This window comes from Trematomus bernacchii, unplaced genomic scaffold, assembly GCF_902827165.1.
Source record: "Trematomus bernacchii unplaced genomic scaffold, fTreBer1.1, whole genome shotgun sequence".
In the NCBI taxonomy this organism is placed as follows: domain Eukaryota; kingdom Metazoa; phylum Chordata; class Actinopteri; order Perciformes; family Nototheniidae; genus Trematomus; species Trematomus bernacchii.
Genome location: NW_022987851.1, coordinates 4,708,469 through 4,727,162, shown reverse-complemented (window position 1 = coordinate 4,727,162; position 18,694 = coordinate 4,708,469). Strand labels below are relative to the sequence as shown.

Here is an 18,694-nt window from a genome sequence, read left to right as displayed (position 1 = left end):
AGGAAACAGGAGACTTCCGTTTTGCCTGAATGAAATCCGTGCCTCGTCTGAGTGCCTCGTCGACATGTACCCCTACGTTTTTCAGTGTTGCTGAGATAAATCACTTACTTATCGTACAAATACCACAATAGCAAAGCACTTGACTAAAAGTCCCGCACTCAACACCTTACTTAAGTAAACGTATTTAGGCTAAAGATTTATAGGCTACTTCTACTTCGTCAAAAGTAAAAGTGTTCAGTATGCAGTAAAATGTTCCCTTTCAGTTTTTTACTATTATTCATGAAGTCTCAAGATAATTATTATTGCTGCATTGATGTGTTGAATTGTTACTGCTGTATAAGTAGATAAAACTTCCACATACAGTACATTGGACAAAAGGCTTGCACAGTTTTTAAGAGTACCTGTCAAATTGGACACATTTTGGGACGTTGGAAATCTGGGGACTTTTCCTCATAATGACTGTCAAGCTAATTGTTTGTTTGTAGCCTTTATTTAACCAGGTGAAAAATCCCATTGAGATCAGCGATCTCTTTTTCAAGGGAGACCTGCAGTACATTGGTTACACATAAAAACAACAGAAAACTAAAAGGACATCATACAACATAATTACAGGGGTATAAATTAGCAACCTATTCACAGTGACAGGTATCTAATAACATTTCATCCAGCCGCGCTTTAAAATGATGCAAGGGAACCAAACTGCTCAGTTTCAATTTGTTTTGCATAGTGTTCCAAGCTAGAGGAGCAGCGCACATAAAAGCTTTAAATGCTAATGCTTCAAATCATCTAAAAACTAAGAGACTGTCCTTTGTCTGGTAGAAACCATTTCTATGATCAGGACATCTCGATCCAGAGTTTATACTGGATAATATAAAGTTGCCTATTACAATTGTAGTTGTATACTTCCAAACTCCACCCCATCACATCTCAGAGGCAAATATTTCACTTTGTAATCAATTTTTTTTAGTAGCCTTACTAGTTACTGCAGATTTTGATATTAAACACAAAATAGAAAAATCATCGAATTATCTCATTATACATTAGCTACCCAGCAGTATATTGAGTATTTAAAAATAACTCCATCTTAACCAGCTACATTATTAATCTCTTTTAATAAAAAAAAGTCTTAAACTGGTAACTACACATGAACACATGCTCATATTATTTATTCAATGCTATATTATCAGTAGTGGAAAGTAAGTACTGTACTTATACAATGTTAACACTCCACTCTCCTACTTTACCTAAATATTTCCACTTTACGCCGTTGTATATTTCTTATCCACAATATTCAGAGGCAAATTTAGATTTTTGCACTATGGTTATTTCCTAACTATATTTACAGGTTGCTTTTCAGATTCAGATTAATAATGTGTAATATTACCAACAATAAATAATGATGTATGTCAACAAGCTACCTAGCAGTAGATAAAGTATTTGAAACCAGGCCCTTTTTTTTACCAATTTGAATTTGTGTACACAACAATGCATTACTTATGATAATGCAATAATATAAAAGGCTATACATTATTCTGAAATGGGACGTTATGCACGGACTTTTTGCACACTTAGCCATTATCATCATACTAATACCTTTTCGCTAAGTATTTTTTCTCAGTTCATCTAAGAATATCTCACTTTTTCCACGACTGTGAATCTGAGATAGATGGAAGCCAGATTTTTTTTCAGAGCACCTGAACGCAGCAGCTCACATTCCTCTGACAGGGTTTACTTTGCGGCAGGTGACGTGACAGAGGCAAATGAGGCAAACCCGCTGCTCTTAGCTCTCATAGCAAGTCTGTTGATTTTCGCAATTCCTCACTCTTCCCTCAGCACAGAGCAGTGACACGAAAAATGGACAATAGCGGGAAAGAAAAAGAAGCCACGGCTTTGATGGCCGAGGCTGAGAAGAAGATGAAATCCACGCAGTCGTTTTTCGGAGCGATGTTTGGGTGAGTTTTTCAGCTAGCTTCTGCTAACCTGTCAAAGCTAAAGGCCGGCTAAGCGGAAGAAGGCTGTAGAAGGCTGGACTTAAACAAATCAACACCACTGCAACACTTGGGCTGGTTTTATCTCAAAATAAGCTGTTGTGGTCAATGTGATTCAAGTGGTGTTAACGCTGCAGTCTAGCTGAATATGTAGCCTTATCTTCGTTCAGATCACTGTTAAACAAAGAAGAAGTGAGGCTAACATGTAGCTGTGTACAGCAGTGGATGACACTTAGTTACACAATGACACGTTTGTACTATATCAGGCGCTTTGATCAAAGTCATCCGTGTAGCATTTTAAGTAATTCACATTTACACTGATTATTATTGTAATATTGCTGCTATAGCGTAATCTACAGGGAACATCTTGCAATGCCACTCAGTCTGTAGGTGCAGATCACATGTTCATCACGTTTGTTTACAATAACAGATTGGGACGGAGTTGTGAGTGCATCTCAAACAAATGAAACCCTTACCCACTAACATATCAGAGGATGGATGTAACAATCCAAATCAGCTTAAAATATTAAAGTGAGGCTCTGTTTACTCAGAAACTTACATGCATTCAGGTAGAAAAAAGAATGAGCCCCCCAGAGGGGAAATGCAGGTGTTGCAGACAGAAATTAGTGCAGGTACATAAAAAGTCAGTATTGTAAAACAGAATAATATATAATGTGATTTGATAATGATACTTATTGCTGTCTGTATTTGCTGTATCAATATAGCAACATATTAGAAATATAACATAGTAAGACAGTATTATAACATTTTAATATAAAATAGTATGGTACAGTGCAGATATAGCTTAAAATAATAATACAAATAATAACAAAAACAATGTTTAGTAAAGTGTGTGTGTTATGATAAAATGGTTCTGTATGCATAATTCGATTTCAATGGATATCAAGGTATTGATCATACATTTTTTTCTTATTCCAATATGTTTATAACAATTTTTTAATGATAAAGAATTGTTCCGAATTAATAATTTCAACAGCGTCTTTTTGAAAACAAATAACAACATCATTATGTTTAATTGTAATACTTTCAGTATGACTTTTCTGAACGTCTTTTGACAGTTTTTAACTGAATTAACAGTGAGTGGTTATCTCACACTTACTTTCATAATGAAGTCACAGCTGTTTGTTTATAACGCTTTTACAAAACCTTGAACACGGCTTAGCCAATCATAATCAAGGAACGAAACTATACGTTTAATAAGTATCTTTGTTATTAATATCTAGTAATAAACTATTACAGCACTTGATATTGCCAATGTCACCCAGTCATACTCAGTGTGAGTGTTGCCTAACTGAACATGTGTTGTTGACCCACAGGGGGGGATCCTCCAAGCTGGAAGAGGCCTGTGACATGTTCGTGAGGGCAGCCAACATGTACAAAATGGCCAAGAATTGGTGTGGTAAGAATCATTATTTCAGATTGAATGAAAATGTATTGATTGCTTCTCTCCCTGTTTAGGTCTGTGACGTCTTTCAATCCTACCAACATGTAATATTTTCTTTTCAGCTGCAGGAAATGCGTTCTCCCAAGCCGCTAACCTCCACCTCCAGATGCAGAGCAAACACGACGCAGCGACTAACTTCATAGATGCTGGAAACGCCTTCAAAAAAGCAGATCCTCAAGGTAATCATTATTCATCCTCACCACCCTCAGGAGTATATGAGTGCTCAGCTCACATAAAGGCTGCTGTACCAGTGGACCATGTCCATGAAGTCAGCTGATGTCATTAAGATCTTCAAGGCGAAGAGCTTTAACAGCTACATTCACGCCGCTTCCCACTGTGAGAAAATGGGATTGTGGAAGGATGAAAGCAGTTGACTGTAGCCTTGAACCTTGCATATCGTACAGCTGGTGGCTAATCATTTTGTTAATTTAACAAAAAGTAATTTTTTATTGATGTAAATTCACTAAATAATTGTGTTTTAAATATTATTATTTTTCTCAACAGAGGCAATAAACTGCCTAAACAGAGCTATTGAGATTTACACTGACATGGTGAGTGTGCAAACTCTTCTTTGTTTCTTTAAATTATTCCTAATATTTACTTAACATGACCCTTCGATCTCTTCTTTGTTGTGTTTTTTTATCCGGGGCTTTAGGGCCGCTTCACCATCGCAGCCAAGCATCACATCACCATAGCTGAAATATATGAGACTGAGATGGTGGACATAGACAAGGTCAGATATCAGTCTTCACCTTTATTACCTTTATTACCTTTATTGTATTAATTCCTGGGTAGATTCTTACTTCTTATTTTCATAACAACTATGTCCATTTTCTATTCCAGGCCATTGCTCATTACGAACAGGCGGCAGATTATTACAAGGGGGAAGAATCCACCAGGTGAGTGTCAGATCAGCACTATTTCAGATGTTTTCTCTTGGCTAATTTTAGGGTGTAATGGTTTAAAGTTATTTCCCCCTAATGAAAGCATTACATTTGAATGTTGCATCTACGTAAATGGGTGTATGTATATGTGTACATATGTATGTGTATGTGTGTATATATAGAATTTTGTTTATTTGTGTGCGTATTTAATTACGGATTGAATCTTTTTTCTTTATCCTGCAACTGGATGAATAACGGGAGGGCTATTTTCTGTATAAGCTATGCTTTCTGCCCTCCCGCTTCTACACATTTTGTTTGTTTGTCAGATTCATAAATTGTCTGTACTAATATTGAAATAGTAGAATAAATGTATACAAAAATAAAATAAAATAAACTTTTACGATTACAAGTTCAGTAAAATGGTGGTCTTTGAGTCGTGATGTCCGCAAATACACTAGGCCTAAATACATACATTTTCCTTTTTCAGCTCAGCAAACAAGTGCCTTCTGAAAGTAGCAACGTACGCAGCTCAGCTGGAGCAGTACCCGAAAGCCATCGAGATCTATGAACAGGTGAGAAAACACTCAGCACCAGAACTATTATCTTAACATGATTTTACTCGCTTTTATTGACAACAACAAACATGAGTTGTGCTGTTGTGATTTCAGGTCGGAACCCACGCGATGGACAGTACGCTCCTGAAATACAGTGCCAAGGACCACTTCTTCAAGGCAGCGCTCTGTCACTTCTGCGTAGACATGTTTAATGCAAAAGTAAGCAGAAGCAGTAGAACCTGTTTACATCAATACCTGGTGTAACACGAGCTTAATAATTATGCTCTTTGTCACCCAGCTCGCCGTGCAGAAGTATGAAGAGATGTTCCCGGCTTTCTCAGACGCTAGAGAATGCAAACTGTTGAAGGTAGGCTTTGATGTTATTAAGTCTTTAAAACTCACAAACAAAAACATCTAGATATACAGAGGCAAAGGGGATTAAGAGCTGAGATAAACCTTACAACTATACGAAGAAGATGATTTACTAAGTTCTATGGTATTAACTAAGTTCTATGGTATTAACTAACCTTCGGGGACAGAGCCTTCAGTGTGGCAGCCCCCACCCTCTGGAACGCTCTCCCTGCGGAGATCCGCAACATCCCCACGCTTGACGCCTTCAAAAGGGCCCTCAAGACCCATCTGTTTACTAAGGCCTTTGGCCCCTAATCTATTGCCCCTTTCACACCAACGCAACTCCGGTTCAAGCTCCGTGCTAGAGCTTTTCTGGTTCAGAACCGGTTCTTCGGTTTAGCGCCGGCTCTTTTCACACCGCTCAGAGCCCGACTGGTGCTGCCGCTGCTGCGTCATGACGTCACAGTTTACGTCGCTGAGTTTCTCCCCAACGCCGGAGCTCACCTCACAACAACAACGGGCCGGGGACTGCGTTGCTTTTAATCATACGAAGCCAGATTAAATTAAATAACGACTTCTCCAACCTTATACTTTTCTCCAGAGTGCCGTGGTTCATTGTTTATTAATGTGTTTCAGCGGCATTTACCGACCGCTGCAGTGCTGGCCGGCTGCTCTTCCACGAGTGTATTCTCCCGTTAGCTCCGGGTTAGCTCACACGGCTCTAAAGTATTCACTGTCTGACTGTCACACAAGCAGCTGATACATATCCCCAGTTCCCCTTAAGTGAATGTGTGTCAGTCTGAATTGACGCTGTTTGGCATCACAACGCTGTTATGAAAGTTTCTCTTGTATAACATGGGTGATGTTAGCATAGCAACCGAAGCTAAACTGACTACTTGCTAAGCAGTTTTCTACAGGCACTTTTTACCGACGTATTTTTCATTATGATTCTACTTGTGATAGTCGGACATGACAACCTGTGCAGCCCATGTATTGATTCCATCCGATAGCTGCTATAATAACAAACAAAACGTCTGCCTGCTCTCCACAATGATCAATAACAGCGAACGGATGGTCAAAGTAAGGTACAAATAAACAGAATCACACGAAGCCTGGTTAGTGTTGCTTGACTTTATAAAGTGTGTTTTTTTTAACAAGTGTGTGGTTGCGTTCTAGTCACTTTGCTCAGCACTACTGCTTGTTACAACTTTTATTTGCCGTACTCGCCTTAAGTGTTAGCTCAGGTTAATCTCGCCCCCCTCCGACGTAAGCGTGACGTATGCGGTTCTTGCTTCTAGACGGACAACTTTTTGGTGCTCGAAACGAACCGGATTCCGGAGCTATGACGCTGCTCCGCTGCGGTGTGAACAGGAAAACCCGGTGCTTTTCAAGCACCAGCACCGAACCGGCCCTGAAACACCGTTGGTGTGAAAGGGGTATATGTGTTGTTTTATCTGTCTGACTGGTTGTCTGACTGCCTTTTGTTTTGTTATGTTTGTTTTGCCCTGTTCTTCTCTGTAAAGCGACATTGGGTCTCATGAAAGGCGCTATATAAATCCAAGCTATTATTATTATTATTATTAGATATCCAAAACAAAAGTTGGATTGTAATGGTCCTCATTCTAAATCTGCCTCAAAAACGTTTTACGCCCCTAGCATGGTAAAACAAAAGCACCAGCCTGCCCTGCAAAAGTTTTTGGGGAAATAAATGCTATTTGGCGTATGAGTCATAAATCTATTGTGTAATGCAGACAGTGAATTGTAGCCTGTTTCTTAGCATCTCAGTTTCTTTTACCCCCAGTGTGTATTTCTGTGTTCAAGCAGCCTTCCTGATGTTCATTATTGTTTTTATCCAACCAGAAACTTCTAGATGCCTATGAAGAACAGAACCTGGAAGCCTATACTGATTCGGTGAGTGCAAGTAGTCTCTCAATGTCTTCTTTTTCGATAAATTGTCCGTCATATAGGCATTGAAGGCATTGAATTTCATTCCTTTGGGTTCCTGCTCATTTAAAAGGAAATAACCAGGTAGACGCACTGATTAAGTAAATCAGTAAAACAACATTTAACTGACATACAAATAGTGTTAGGTGTTATAACGATCATAAAGGACTATATACGCAAAACTTTGCAAGAATACTGTGGCCTGAAGGACATATGAAAGCATCTATACAATATTCAGAAATACGCACGTGGAAGAGAAATAAAGATAAAGTCACGCAGAATTAAATCAAACACAATTTTAATTTAAGAGCAACTCTAAAATCTTTGAGAATTTTTTTTTTTCTGCCAAGCTACTGCTCCACATCAGTCCAGTAGGTGGCGGTAATGCAATTCCTTCCTAAACGTTACACATTTAATCAGTCTAAAATTCATTAAGGCTATAACATTTTCATGGCATGTTTTACACCCCTTATGCTACTGTAAATGCGGGCATAGACTCACTCCAACTTCAAGCTGCAGCACGAGCACATCGAAAACTTTTTCCTGTGATTAAGAGATGATACTTAGTGTTGTTTGTATAGCAACTCAATAGAAGTATAATATAGTATATGATATTGTTAGACAGTATAACAATAACAACAAATATATGATAGAGTGCATGCATGGGATGCAAAATATATAATATGATTTGCATTAAATAAGTATATTTCCTGCTCATGTTCTCAGGTGAAGGAATTCGACACCATTTCCCGGCTGGACCAGTGGCTCACCACCATGCTTCTGCGCATCAAGAAGACCATACAGGACGATGAGAGCGACCTCCGCTGACTCCCCTCCCCGCTCGGGACGTCGAACCTTCAGCAGCCGACTTGCATCCTCCTTTTTGCCTTGAGCCTCTCACTTCCATTCTAGCAGCAATCTTAATTGTTTTACCTCTAGACCCTTATATCCCCTCGCAGATTCTGTGCTCTTTCCGACAGATCTGCAGTATTTGTTCTTGCCTTTTACCGCTCAAGTCAATGCTTTAAAAATGATGCTCTTCATAGCTATGAAGACTATTTTCCCGGTGTGCGCTATGCACACTTTATGTTGCTTGTATACCGTTGTTGTTTTGGTATTGGCCTAATATTAATAACCATAATGGGCTGCAATACTAAAAACTCATACCAGCACACTTATATAATAAAGGTTTTCTTTTTGTTTCTTTTGTTATGAAATGGATGAGAGGATACCAATTTATTAACTTTGATCTACAAATAATCTTTTCCAGAAAATGCTTTGGAATAAACTTAGTTGACCAAAAAGCCAAGAAGTACACACATTGGTTTTTGGTATTTTTGAGTGCTCGAGTATAGGTCATATCAGGGCACCTCTAATTAAACAGCACTAAATCTCAGCTGCAGAGCTCCTCTCCGAGCAGAGAGGCCAAGAGTTTCTGAGGTTGAGCCACGGCAAATACCCACTTTGCCTTATATCGCAAAGTACTCAGGACGACAACAAAAATCATGCTTTGGAAGCTTTATCCATTAATTTGATGATTGTTTTTTTTTCATTTCCATGTAAAGTGCTTTTATCTAAAAAACAAAGCTCATCACATTTGCATGGTTTGCAAATGAAAAAAAAACAGGCCTTTTCCATTGTATAGGAGTTATTTGTCTTTTTTTTTTCTATTTTCTGTGATTGTCTGATTTGTGTTTATTATTATTTTTTCTGTCATAACTAACCTGGCTGGGGGAAAAAGGCCTGCACGAGATGCAATACATTAAAGAAACAGGAGCTTTACTGATCTGAACACTGTGCTCATGTACCCTCCTGGTGATTTTGTCAAGAGACAATTGGTCTTAAATCATTTGTACATCGTGTTTCCTGTCAAACGTTTGAATAAACCTGTCTCAGACGCACTGGGCGTGGCCTCCTAATGCATGCTGTGGACCGTGAAGTGATCACCTGACCTATGAACAGAGCTTTTCCCACAGTCTGCGGTAGAGAGCTACACCTGCATGCGCGTGCATCGCTGGCCCAGTTCCCCAAGCTTCGGACACGCCCACCGCGAAGCGTCAACGCACGTGTAAACTCCTTTAGTGAAAACATGCGGCGGGAAGCTAAATGATGTTTGTCTGTACCTGTCGGTAGGACCTGACGGCTCCTGGATAATATTTGTTCTTCTGCCGCTTCAGACTCATGCTTCAGTTTCTGCTCGGTGGCCTTTCATCTTGGATTAAGTAAGTATTTTACAAACAATGTTGAAAAATCACTTGCTGTTTTATCTGCAGTTCAAAGGTTCTCCCCTATTTATCAAACCTTTGTTACTTTGTGTTTTTTCCATTGATTGGAGTCTTACGCCTCAAACAAAACGATTCAATAAGTTATCCTTATGCATTTTATGTCTTAAATTACAGGTCAGTTTTGTAATTTACTGTGATGCTGTTTAAAGAAAGAAGCCCACTAAGGATTTAACCGAGGTGTTGTTTGTTCAAGGTTGGTCTGTTCCTAATTAGACTCTGGGGACACAGGTGTGTTCAGGTGGGAGAAGGAATACTCTGGTACAAGTCAAAGTCCTGCATTCAAAGTGTTACTCAAGTAAAAGTATTAGCATGAAATATACTTACAGTACCAAAAGTATACTCATTATGCCGATTGTCCCATTTCAGAATAATATATCATGTTTTGAATATAATTATTTATATCAAAGCTGGTAAAGGTGCAGCTAGTTACTTTGTATACCTCAGGGTAGCTTGTGAATTTACTCAAGGTGTAACTAAAGTCTGATCTAAGTGTTGATTTCACATCAATAATCCAAATCTGCAAAGTAACTAAAGGTATTAAATAAATGTAATGGTGTAACAGTAAACGCTTTACCTCTGAATTGTAGTGGAGTAGAAGTACAAAGTAGCATACAATGGAAATACTCAAGTGTTCGGGCTCCCTTTCTGCCAGACCTTTAAACAAACTGCACACATCGGTAGCGAAGGCATGTCATTTTATTGAAAAAGTGTTCGAAGCTTTATTTATCCTCTCACACCAGCTCACTTGAATAATAATAATAAAATCCGAATTACTAATTGATACCCTGGGGAAATTGTGTTGCTTTACAATTACTTCATTTAAGAATGAATATAGTACATTTATTTGTTGTACTTTAAGTTCATTTTGATGCTAATACTTTTACTTCTCACAGAGTATTCCTACACTCTGGTACTTCTACTTAATTACAAGATCTGAGTACTTCTCCCACCTCTGCATATAAATATAGACTTATCGGAAATAATTATGCAAAAATATGTACATTGTACTACAATCTGGGAATATACGAATTAGTATAACATTGTCAATAATTAATTCTGGAAATAGTTTAAATATAAAATTAAATGTACAGTATAAATGCCAGTTATTGCGCAGTTAAGTCAGTCTTGCAACCAATGCAATCCCAAATAATTGGATCAATCTTTTTAGGCATGTTACTTGATTATGGAGATTTTTTTAAATTATTTTCTCAACATTTAAAATGGAGGTAAGTCAGGGGTAATGGACTCTAAAACATTCTCTTAACAATTTTTATAATTTGCCAACAGTGATTTATTCATTATATCAGATCTTTAAAGGTGGGGTATGTAATCTATTTCAGAAACACTTTTTGTTATATTCCATGGAATGCTCTTAACATCCCGATAGCAATGAATATATTAAATGCTTTGACAATAAATACATAAAAAAATGTAATCTGTGGAAGCCGTAGCGCTGAAAAGCACAACCAATCATTTTAGCCGGCCCGGCTAAAATAACTGGATGGCCTACCCGCCTGTCAGCCTTCCATCTGTGCACAAACTTATCTCGTGCCCTCATTGGTCATGTGCGCGTTCGTGTGTGTTGGAGGAGGGGCTCTGTAAGGAAGTGGCAGATTTTTTCCGGTTGTGTATTTTCAAATTCTAGCGCACTCGAGCTGGTTTCTCCAAAATTACATACCCCACCTTTAAGTGTGATTTTTACCAATTGGAACATCCAGAAGTAATTTCCTTAATACCATACTTATTGAAGTTACTTGTTAATTTCTACTGAGGCTGTAATGTTTGACGTGTACATTAACATTATGTTGTTGTCTGGTGTTCTGTTGGCAGGTGGCACCTGCTGTGTAACCTGAACACAATAACACCCCAAGCCCGGAAACATCTCCCTTGAAAGATGATCCAATTCTAGGAACAAAACACCATTTAAGCTTTGTTTACTCGCGTCAATGAGACGCATTCAAACCTTCAGTGCTATGGTCCTCCTCGTCTCTTTATTTCTGATCTTCTTCTACTCAACCCTACACCTGGAGACGACCTACAGTCGCAGGGCTGCACCAGAGGAACTCCTCACGCATCCCAGCCTCCATGTCCATGAAAGGGATGTGAAAACACAACACTCCAACACACCTCAACCAAATGCCTATAATGTATCTGTCTATAAAGACTTCAGAAAAAGCGTCCCTCAGAACGCAGCGTACTGGAACCGCCTGCTGTGGTCAGCCCTCAGGAATCTGGACAAGCGAGAAACCCCCATCAGCCATGACCTCGATTGGTCTCGCTGCAGGGAGACAAATCAAGAGCTTCTGCAAACCAATGTGCACGACTTCACCTCCTACCCAGTCTTATTCCAGGACTTTTTGCAGGCCATGAACTGCAGGACACCCCCTGTCCTTCTCAATCAACCCAACAAGTGCCCCTCTGGTGAGGACAACCAGACCTTCCTGCTTTTTGCTATTAAATCGAATCTTGGAAACTTTGAGCAGAGGCAGGCGGTGCGGGAGACCTGGGGCCGAGAGGGGAAGCTCAAGGGTGGACCGAGGGTGCGCACTGTGTTTCTGCTGGGCAGCTCCCCTCTGGATGACCCTGACCTCAGCCAACTGCTGTCGTTTGAAGCAAGGCACTTTGGGGACGTTGTGCAGTGGGACTTCCATGAATCCCTCTTGAACCTGACGCTCAAATTGAACCTGCTTTTCCAATGGACACTGAAATACTGTCCTAATGCCTCCTTCGTCTTCAGCGGGGATGACGATGTATTCGTCAACACGCCAGGGTTAATCGGCTACATGCAGTCACTGGAGCCGTCCAAGGCCTCTCGGTTGTATGTTGGACATGTTATAAGCACAGCAAATCCCCTCAGGGACCCCAAAAGCAAATACTACATTCCTCTGAGCTTCTATGATGGCCCATACCCTGCTTACGCCGGCGGAGGCGGTTTTCTTATCTCTGGAGCGTTGATGAAACCCCTACATGCAGTTTCACGCATCATCCCTTTTTTCCCCATCGACGACGTCTACGCTGGGATGTGCTTTAAAGCTTTGGGGGTTTCTCCAGAGGCAAACAAGCGCTTTCAGACATTCGACATCAAGGAGCAGGATCGCGAGAATCTGTGTGTTCATAAAGATCTGTTTCTCATTCACCAGCGCTCCCCACAGCAGATAAAGAAGCTGTGGAAGGGCATTCACAGCCCGTTGTTGACTTGTTGAACAGGAATGATGAGTAACAGGAATATAGGCCCAAAGAGAGGAAACATTGACTGCAGCGACATTTGAGTCAAAATGAACACTTTCTAATTGTGTCTTTAACTAAATGTCCCTATTGTGCCATTGAAGTTAAATAAAACAAATCAACAAAGACTTTTGAAAGTTACTTAGTTTATTTTGCGCATAACACCAAACATGAGTTTACAGTTCTAGGATTTAGTATAGTGTGTAACAGCATTACAGCATTCAAACCCATCTAAAACTTGGGTGTGTACACAAAAAAAACAAAAAAAAAAAAAAAAAAAACATTGAAATAGGAATTGTTTAACACAAGTTAGTCAAGTCACCACAATGATACAGAAGAAAACATGGTAAATACATTGATCACTGGAAAAAACTGTAACAGGAGAGTGAAAACAACAGGGGTTAAACTTTTAAACTGTTTATTGCTCGATTTGAATGTTTTTTTAGCATTCAAACTGCACCAGGTGTTTTTGCTGCACTTTTTAAATAGTACATAGGTGACCGAAGAATAACTGAAACAAAAGTGTGATTAGCATTTATAGAAGAGCTTTACTACCGGCAGTACATCTATTAACTTAAGGCACCAAACCCAGAGGCATGAAGTACAATTTAGTTTTAAAACACAATCTTTTTCCTTATTTGTGCAGATAGAAATTACACCTCAAATCTATAATTTCATGAATACAGTAGAAGGTGTGCATTGGTTTATCCCAGTCCTCACCCACTCCAACAATATATCACACCATCCTTACTGTGAAATTGGTTCTTTATCAAACAGCTCAAAGGGGTAGTGCTCTTTGTACTGCTTCATGTGCCTCCACATGGCATCTCTCTGCTTGTTCAGATTGGGCGTCATCTCCTGGTACACGTCGGTGAACATCAGCTCAATGTTCGGCTTCAGGCGTTTCTCGGCCTTCTCGAAGGCCACCATCACCGTCTTGCGGGACTGCTTCCTCCAGCTCTTCTCGTCGTCCTCGCTCCACCAGTTTCTGGCCGTCATGTAATGCCTCAGCCTGGAGATGGGATGGTCCTGCTTGTCCCAGTAGTTCACCTCGTCCACAGAGCGGTAAGCTGAGCTGTCGTCGCTGGTGCTGTGGTGGCCGATTCTGAGGGGGCAAACAAGTATATCAGCTTTTATTAGCATTTAATGGGTGTGTATGTTTTATATATTCAAGCCCTACAGAAAAAGATGTAAGGTTTTAAAATGTTTCTCTTCATACATATTTAAACACTGGTTTATCGAACATTACTTTTCATTATGTTTTGGTATTGTGGAAATTAATGAAACTCAAATATAATTAAAATGTAATATAATCAGTAAGCTAAAGATTAAGAAATCATGGCAGAAAGTTACTGCTGTAATGCAGAAAAAACCAACAACCTGTTTTTAAATATTAAATCTATACACCGATTGTCAATGTATTTCCATAACCGCAATTTTGTTTTCCCTATTCTATAAAGTCATGTATTTGGTTGAGGTGAGGATTCAACAGGTTACTGTGTTTTCTTGTTTTGTCTCAATTTGAAAAATAAATAATGTCTTTGAACAGTTATAAAGATATTTTCTACTTGCCTATGATTCCTCAACTTCTGTAAGTTTGTGTATTCACTGGCAGCTCAACACATTGTGCTGTGTGTTAACAGGTATTAGAGGGTAACAAACTGCATGTGTGAAATGCACTTTATAAAGCCTTTTGTGGCACCAGAGGGAGCTTAGAAGTATGTTTTCCAAACATCTGTAACCTCATTTCTCCTTCAAGCTAGCATAAGGCTACAGAAATTGTCACTGAACTGAACACACCCAAAATTCCAATCAAACGGCAGTAGTGTATTGTGGGTAATGCAGGCACCGGGTTATTTACATGGATAAAGAATGCATGGAATAAAGAGACAAATGTGATTTCTGTTTTTGTAAAAAAAAGAAAGAAGCCAACTTAAATACATATATATTTTAGAAATATTGTACATCTTTTGTAAAATGTGTAAATTCAGCATTACCTACATATTAAAGTAGCAAATAAAACATTTCTAATAACCACAGTAATGACAAACCTCAAAATCATAACTCAGTCAGAATCATGAGCTGTCGGCTTAAGTCACTTCATGAGACAGTCTAAAAATACAGAATGGTTTCAGATAGTTCCAACAATAACTAACCTGTAGGTCATTGCCTCGATGAGGAAGGGCTGGTTCTCAGCCACAGCCCTACGGCGCGCCTCTTTTGTAGCATTGTACACAGCAAACACATCGTTGCCATCGACACGGATGGAAAGCATGCCATAACCCGGACCACGGCCAGCTGGTCAAACAGAAAGAATAAAACGTATTTACATGAGAGCCCCCCCAGTAATTCAAATCGGATGACTCAGTTAATCACATCAAGGCTTCGTACCGATGCCATCTCCCCTGTACTGCTCGTTGGTGGGGGTAGAGATTGCGTAGCCGTTGTTGCGACAGAAGAATATTATTGGGCACTCTAGGGTGGCGGAGAAATTGAAGCCTGCATGTGCGTCCCCTTCGCTGGCCGCTCCCTCACCAAAATAACAGATGACAGCACGGTTCATGTTTTCCCTCTTTAGAGCGTATGCAGCTCCGGCCGCTGAAACGGAAACGTCCAGCATTAATAAACATGTACAGGTGTATGTATGCACTAACAGACAAGAGAGGTTGAACAGGTGTAGAGAGCTCACCCTGTGGAATCTGAGTGGCCAGAGGAGAGGAGATGGTGACGAAGTTCAGGTCTTTAGAGCCGTAGTGGACAGGCATCTGACGGCCCTTGCCAAGGTCATCAGCATTGGCGTAGCACTGAGCCATGAACATATCCAGAGGAAAACCACGGTACATCAGCACTCCTGCAGGGCAGAAGAGGAGTTATAACACTGTTACTCGCAAGACCAGAAAAAAACATAACTTTAGTATTACTAGCATAAGAACATGCAAAAGGTGATTGCTATGATCTCTCAAATCTTTAAAAAAAAGTTAACCTTTATCTTAAAAATACTATTATATATCTTTTTTTAATGATGTCTGATTCTTACCAGCTTCTCTGTATTGACCGAAGACTATGTCCTCTGGGTCAAGTGCAGCAGCACTACCAATATGTGTCCCCTCCTCTCCATAGTTGGTCATGTAGAAAGAAATCCTACCCTGTAAGAGAAATAAAATCAACAAAAATGTTCTTCCGCTGTTCCATGAGGAAATGTAAGAGGAAACGCTTACCTGTCTCTGGGACTCATAAAGAATGCGGTCCATCGTGTTCAGCAGAGTCATCTTCTGATAAAAGTTCAGAACTTGCTCTTTGGAGAGCTGAGTTGGGAAGAAGTACACAAAGAACCAACAGTTAACGAAGTGGAGGTCACAGTGCCATTTTTATTAGCCAGGATTGTAGGCAGGCTGACTGTACCTGAGGGTCTTGAGAGGGGTCGATGATGTTGCCCTGCCTGTCCATCACCCGGTACACTGGGATCCCGGAGATGACATTGGGCTGGATGAACTCAAGATGATCCACAAACTCTGCTGAGGCCCCAGGGAACTGTGGTTTTTCCGGTGATGAGTCAAAGGGCTGCTGTCGTTGCACGGCCTGAAAGAGTGAACACAAGCCATATTTATTAAAAAAACATCACTAAGTATGTGGCAAAGCAAGGCCCTCTTTAAAATAGAAACCACAAAAGGGGATTTATATTTCTCTTAATAATGTCTTCCAGCTGGAAAAAGGAGCTGCTTTGTTGTGACTTTGTTGAGGAAACTGATTTGTGCATGATGTGAAGATGATGCAAAGTGACTTAATTGGAAATAGCTAAATGTCCTGTTTTAATCTAGTATAGTAGTGGTACCCAGGTTTGATTTGAATACTTAAGTAACTGTTGACAAGATAAAATGTTTTTGTTAATAAATCAGATCGTCAGAAATCGAAAATTAAAAAGTTATTGACATGGGTATGGGCATAGATAGAGCAGATTCAGCACACATAAGACCAGTAAATGTTTTTTTTGTATTCCATGGGAGCTGACAATACCAGTTGTAATAACATATATTTCTACTTCTAGTTGATCTTGATGACGGAAGCTCTCTCCTCACTCCCCTTTGCTCCACCAATAAGAATGCAGCTAGCCCAAGCTATCCAGCTAGGTATCTGGCTAGCAGCTTTAAAGTCACAACAACAAACACCATCCCAGTCAAGCTGCTGATTACATTTTAACCCAGATAAATGCGGACACCCTTTAGTTTGACCTCGTAAGACTGCGTTGAAGACACAGTAACGTTATATAACACTGCGTATAATTAACGCACTGTTAGTTCCTGCAAGGTTGTCAGCTAAGCTAAAGTAAGCTGCCACACAACGTCTCGCGATAACTGAAAAAGTCACGCTAGTCGTTTGGTGAATCCTTGATGCATTCCCCAACTCTAGTCAAACAGCTCAAATCCTAACCCAAACATAACAACTTCAGACGTTTTACTTAGATTTAGATATTTCGTGGGTGATATATTAACTTAGCATCGTCTGTTTGACCTTTTTAGCTAAAATGAGATCCCTTCTTCCGACAATCCTGTGGTTGCTAAAGCGACCTTTCCTGTTATTAAGCTAACGCCCGCTCCCTTACACGACAATAAAGCATTGTTTTGTATACTTACACCGACTCTGAAGGCTCTGTGTTGAAGCAGACGGGATGCCTTCAGTCCTGCCGTCCGACGAGCAGCATGGACACAGACTCCATACAGTTTGTTCATACTCTTCACAGCCGCCATCAGTCCACAGCTGTTAGCTTGTGCGCTAGTTTTTCAGGAATGCCAAACTCTACAGTAAATATATGAGAGCAGTGCAACAAAACTAGACAGGTTTGACCCCTTTTTAGTCTGCTGCGCTGCTATTCACATCCACAACCACACAAGCCAGGTCAAATTGTTACACGGCCGTTTCGAGTCAACCTTGACTTCCGGTCTCACCTTCAAATTAAAAGTCAACGGGACCAAAAAAAACAACAACACCAAAATGCTTTTAACAGGGGAACCGACACAGGTGGAAAGCAGCGCCGTAGGGCTTTGGTGGAAAGGTACTCAGATAATTGAAACAACCAAAGTTTAGAAATACTCTGTACAAGTAAACGTTGTTCGTTAAAGATATTATTGAAGTAAAAGTACTTAATATAAGCATCAACATATTATAAAAGCCCTAAATAAAAGTACTCATGCAGAATGACCCATTCAGTATTAATGTAGGCCTATATTGTGTTTTTTTTTATTATAATAAGTGATGTGGTCATATAAACACCACAAAGCTTTAGTGTAAGAAGTAACAAATATCCAAAGTTGTGAAAAAAATATAATGTAGTAATAATTGACTATAAAGAACATGATATGATAATACTCGAGAAAAGCACAATTATGTCAAAACTACTGCACTAAGTACAGTGCATAATTTATGTTCTTAGTTACATTCCACTCTTTTTCTTTGTAATGTTTAGTACTGAAAAGAGCTTAATTAATAAACGTTTTTTTTCTGGGTCATGCTTTGCCAGTATAGAGGCCTAATGGCTTACATGCACACCAAATTAGTTGAAGTTGCCTTTACAGTTTTATCTCTTAGAAGGAAAGGCAGATCTATTTTGGTGTTAATCCTACTACTTGTCTTATCAAGGAATTGCTTGTTTCCTGAAGCAGTCAAACAGGTTTTTTTAGGTATTATACCTGATCATCTTTTCCGCATTGCTTTGTCTGTTAAGAAGACAGCTCATCTTTGGACCTTCTAAAAAAGCGGGAACTGTTACAAGTAACAGTCATGCATTCAAAATGTTTTTAAAATACAAAATTGACAGTTCTCATTCTGCAAAATGGCATATTTCACAATTATATGATATATTTGAATTAGAATAATTTATGCATCAGTAATGAACTGATTATAGTACCAATAATTATACTACTCGTGAACAATGTTGCTAAACCAGCAACTGTATGTTACTTCGACACCCTATAGAATTTAAGATATATTGTGGTGAAAACTA

The 18,694-nt window shown here is 39.5% G+C and overlaps 3 protein-coding genes across 4 annotated transcripts; 2 read left to right on the top strand and 1 right to left on the bottom strand.

Annotated features, from left to right (window-relative positions):
- Positions 1 to 1,736: 1,736 nt before the first annotated feature.
- Positions 1,737 to 9,085, top strand: napab (N-ethylmaleimide-sensitive factor attachment protein, alpha b). The gene is made up of 11 exons (XM_034113032.1): positions 1,737 to 1,952; positions 3,326 to 3,408; positions 3,516 to 3,632; positions 3,958 to 4,004; positions 4,109 to 4,186; positions 4,297 to 4,352; positions 4,825 to 4,909; positions 5,006 to 5,110; positions 5,190 to 5,258; positions 7,103 to 7,153; positions 7,913 to 9,085. The coding sequence occupies exons 1-11, from the start codon at positions 1,855 to 1,857 to the stop codon at positions 8,012 to 8,014; spliced, it is 891 nt and encodes a 296-aa protein (XP_033968923.1). The 5' UTR covers positions 1,737 to 1,854; the 3' UTR covers positions 8,015 to 9,085.
- Positions 9,086 to 9,125: 40 nt separating this feature from the next.
- On the top strand, positions 9,126 to 12,824 carry b3gnt2l (UDP-GlcNAc:betaGal beta-1,3-N-acetylglucosaminyltransferase 2, like). Of its 2 annotated transcripts, none has more exons than XM_034113030.1 (2): positions 9,126 to 9,408; positions 11,302 to 12,824. In XM_034113030.1, the coding sequence occupies exon 2, from the start codon at positions 11,418 to 11,420 to the stop codon at positions 12,672 to 12,674; it is 1,257 nt and encodes a 418-aa protein (XP_033968921.1). In that variant the 5' UTR covers positions 9,126 to 9,408; positions 11,302 to 11,417; the 3' UTR covers positions 12,675 to 12,824. The 2 variants fall into 2 exon arrangements, with proteins under 2 accessions (XP_033968921.1, XP_033968922.1); XM_034113031.1 differs by having other exon boundaries at positions 9,235 to 9,408; positions 11,298 to 12,824.
- Position 12,825: 1 nt separating this feature from the next.
- Positions 12,826 to 17,650, bottom strand: bckdha (branched chain keto acid dehydrogenase E1 subunit alpha). The gene is made up of 8 exons (XM_034113029.1): positions 17,328 to 17,650; positions 16,099 to 16,275; positions 15,915 to 16,001; positions 15,734 to 15,842; positions 15,386 to 15,547; positions 15,088 to 15,294; positions 14,853 to 14,994; positions 12,826 to 13,801 (listed from the first exon to the last, which is right to left on the bottom strand). Exons 1-8 carry the CDS (start codon positions 17,439 to 17,441, stop codon positions 13,444 to 13,446), a joined length of 1,356 nt encoding a protein of 451 aa, XP_033968920.1. The 5' UTR covers positions 17,442 to 17,650; the 3' UTR covers positions 12,826 to 13,443.
- Positions 17,651 to 18,694: the final 1,044 nt, after the last annotated feature.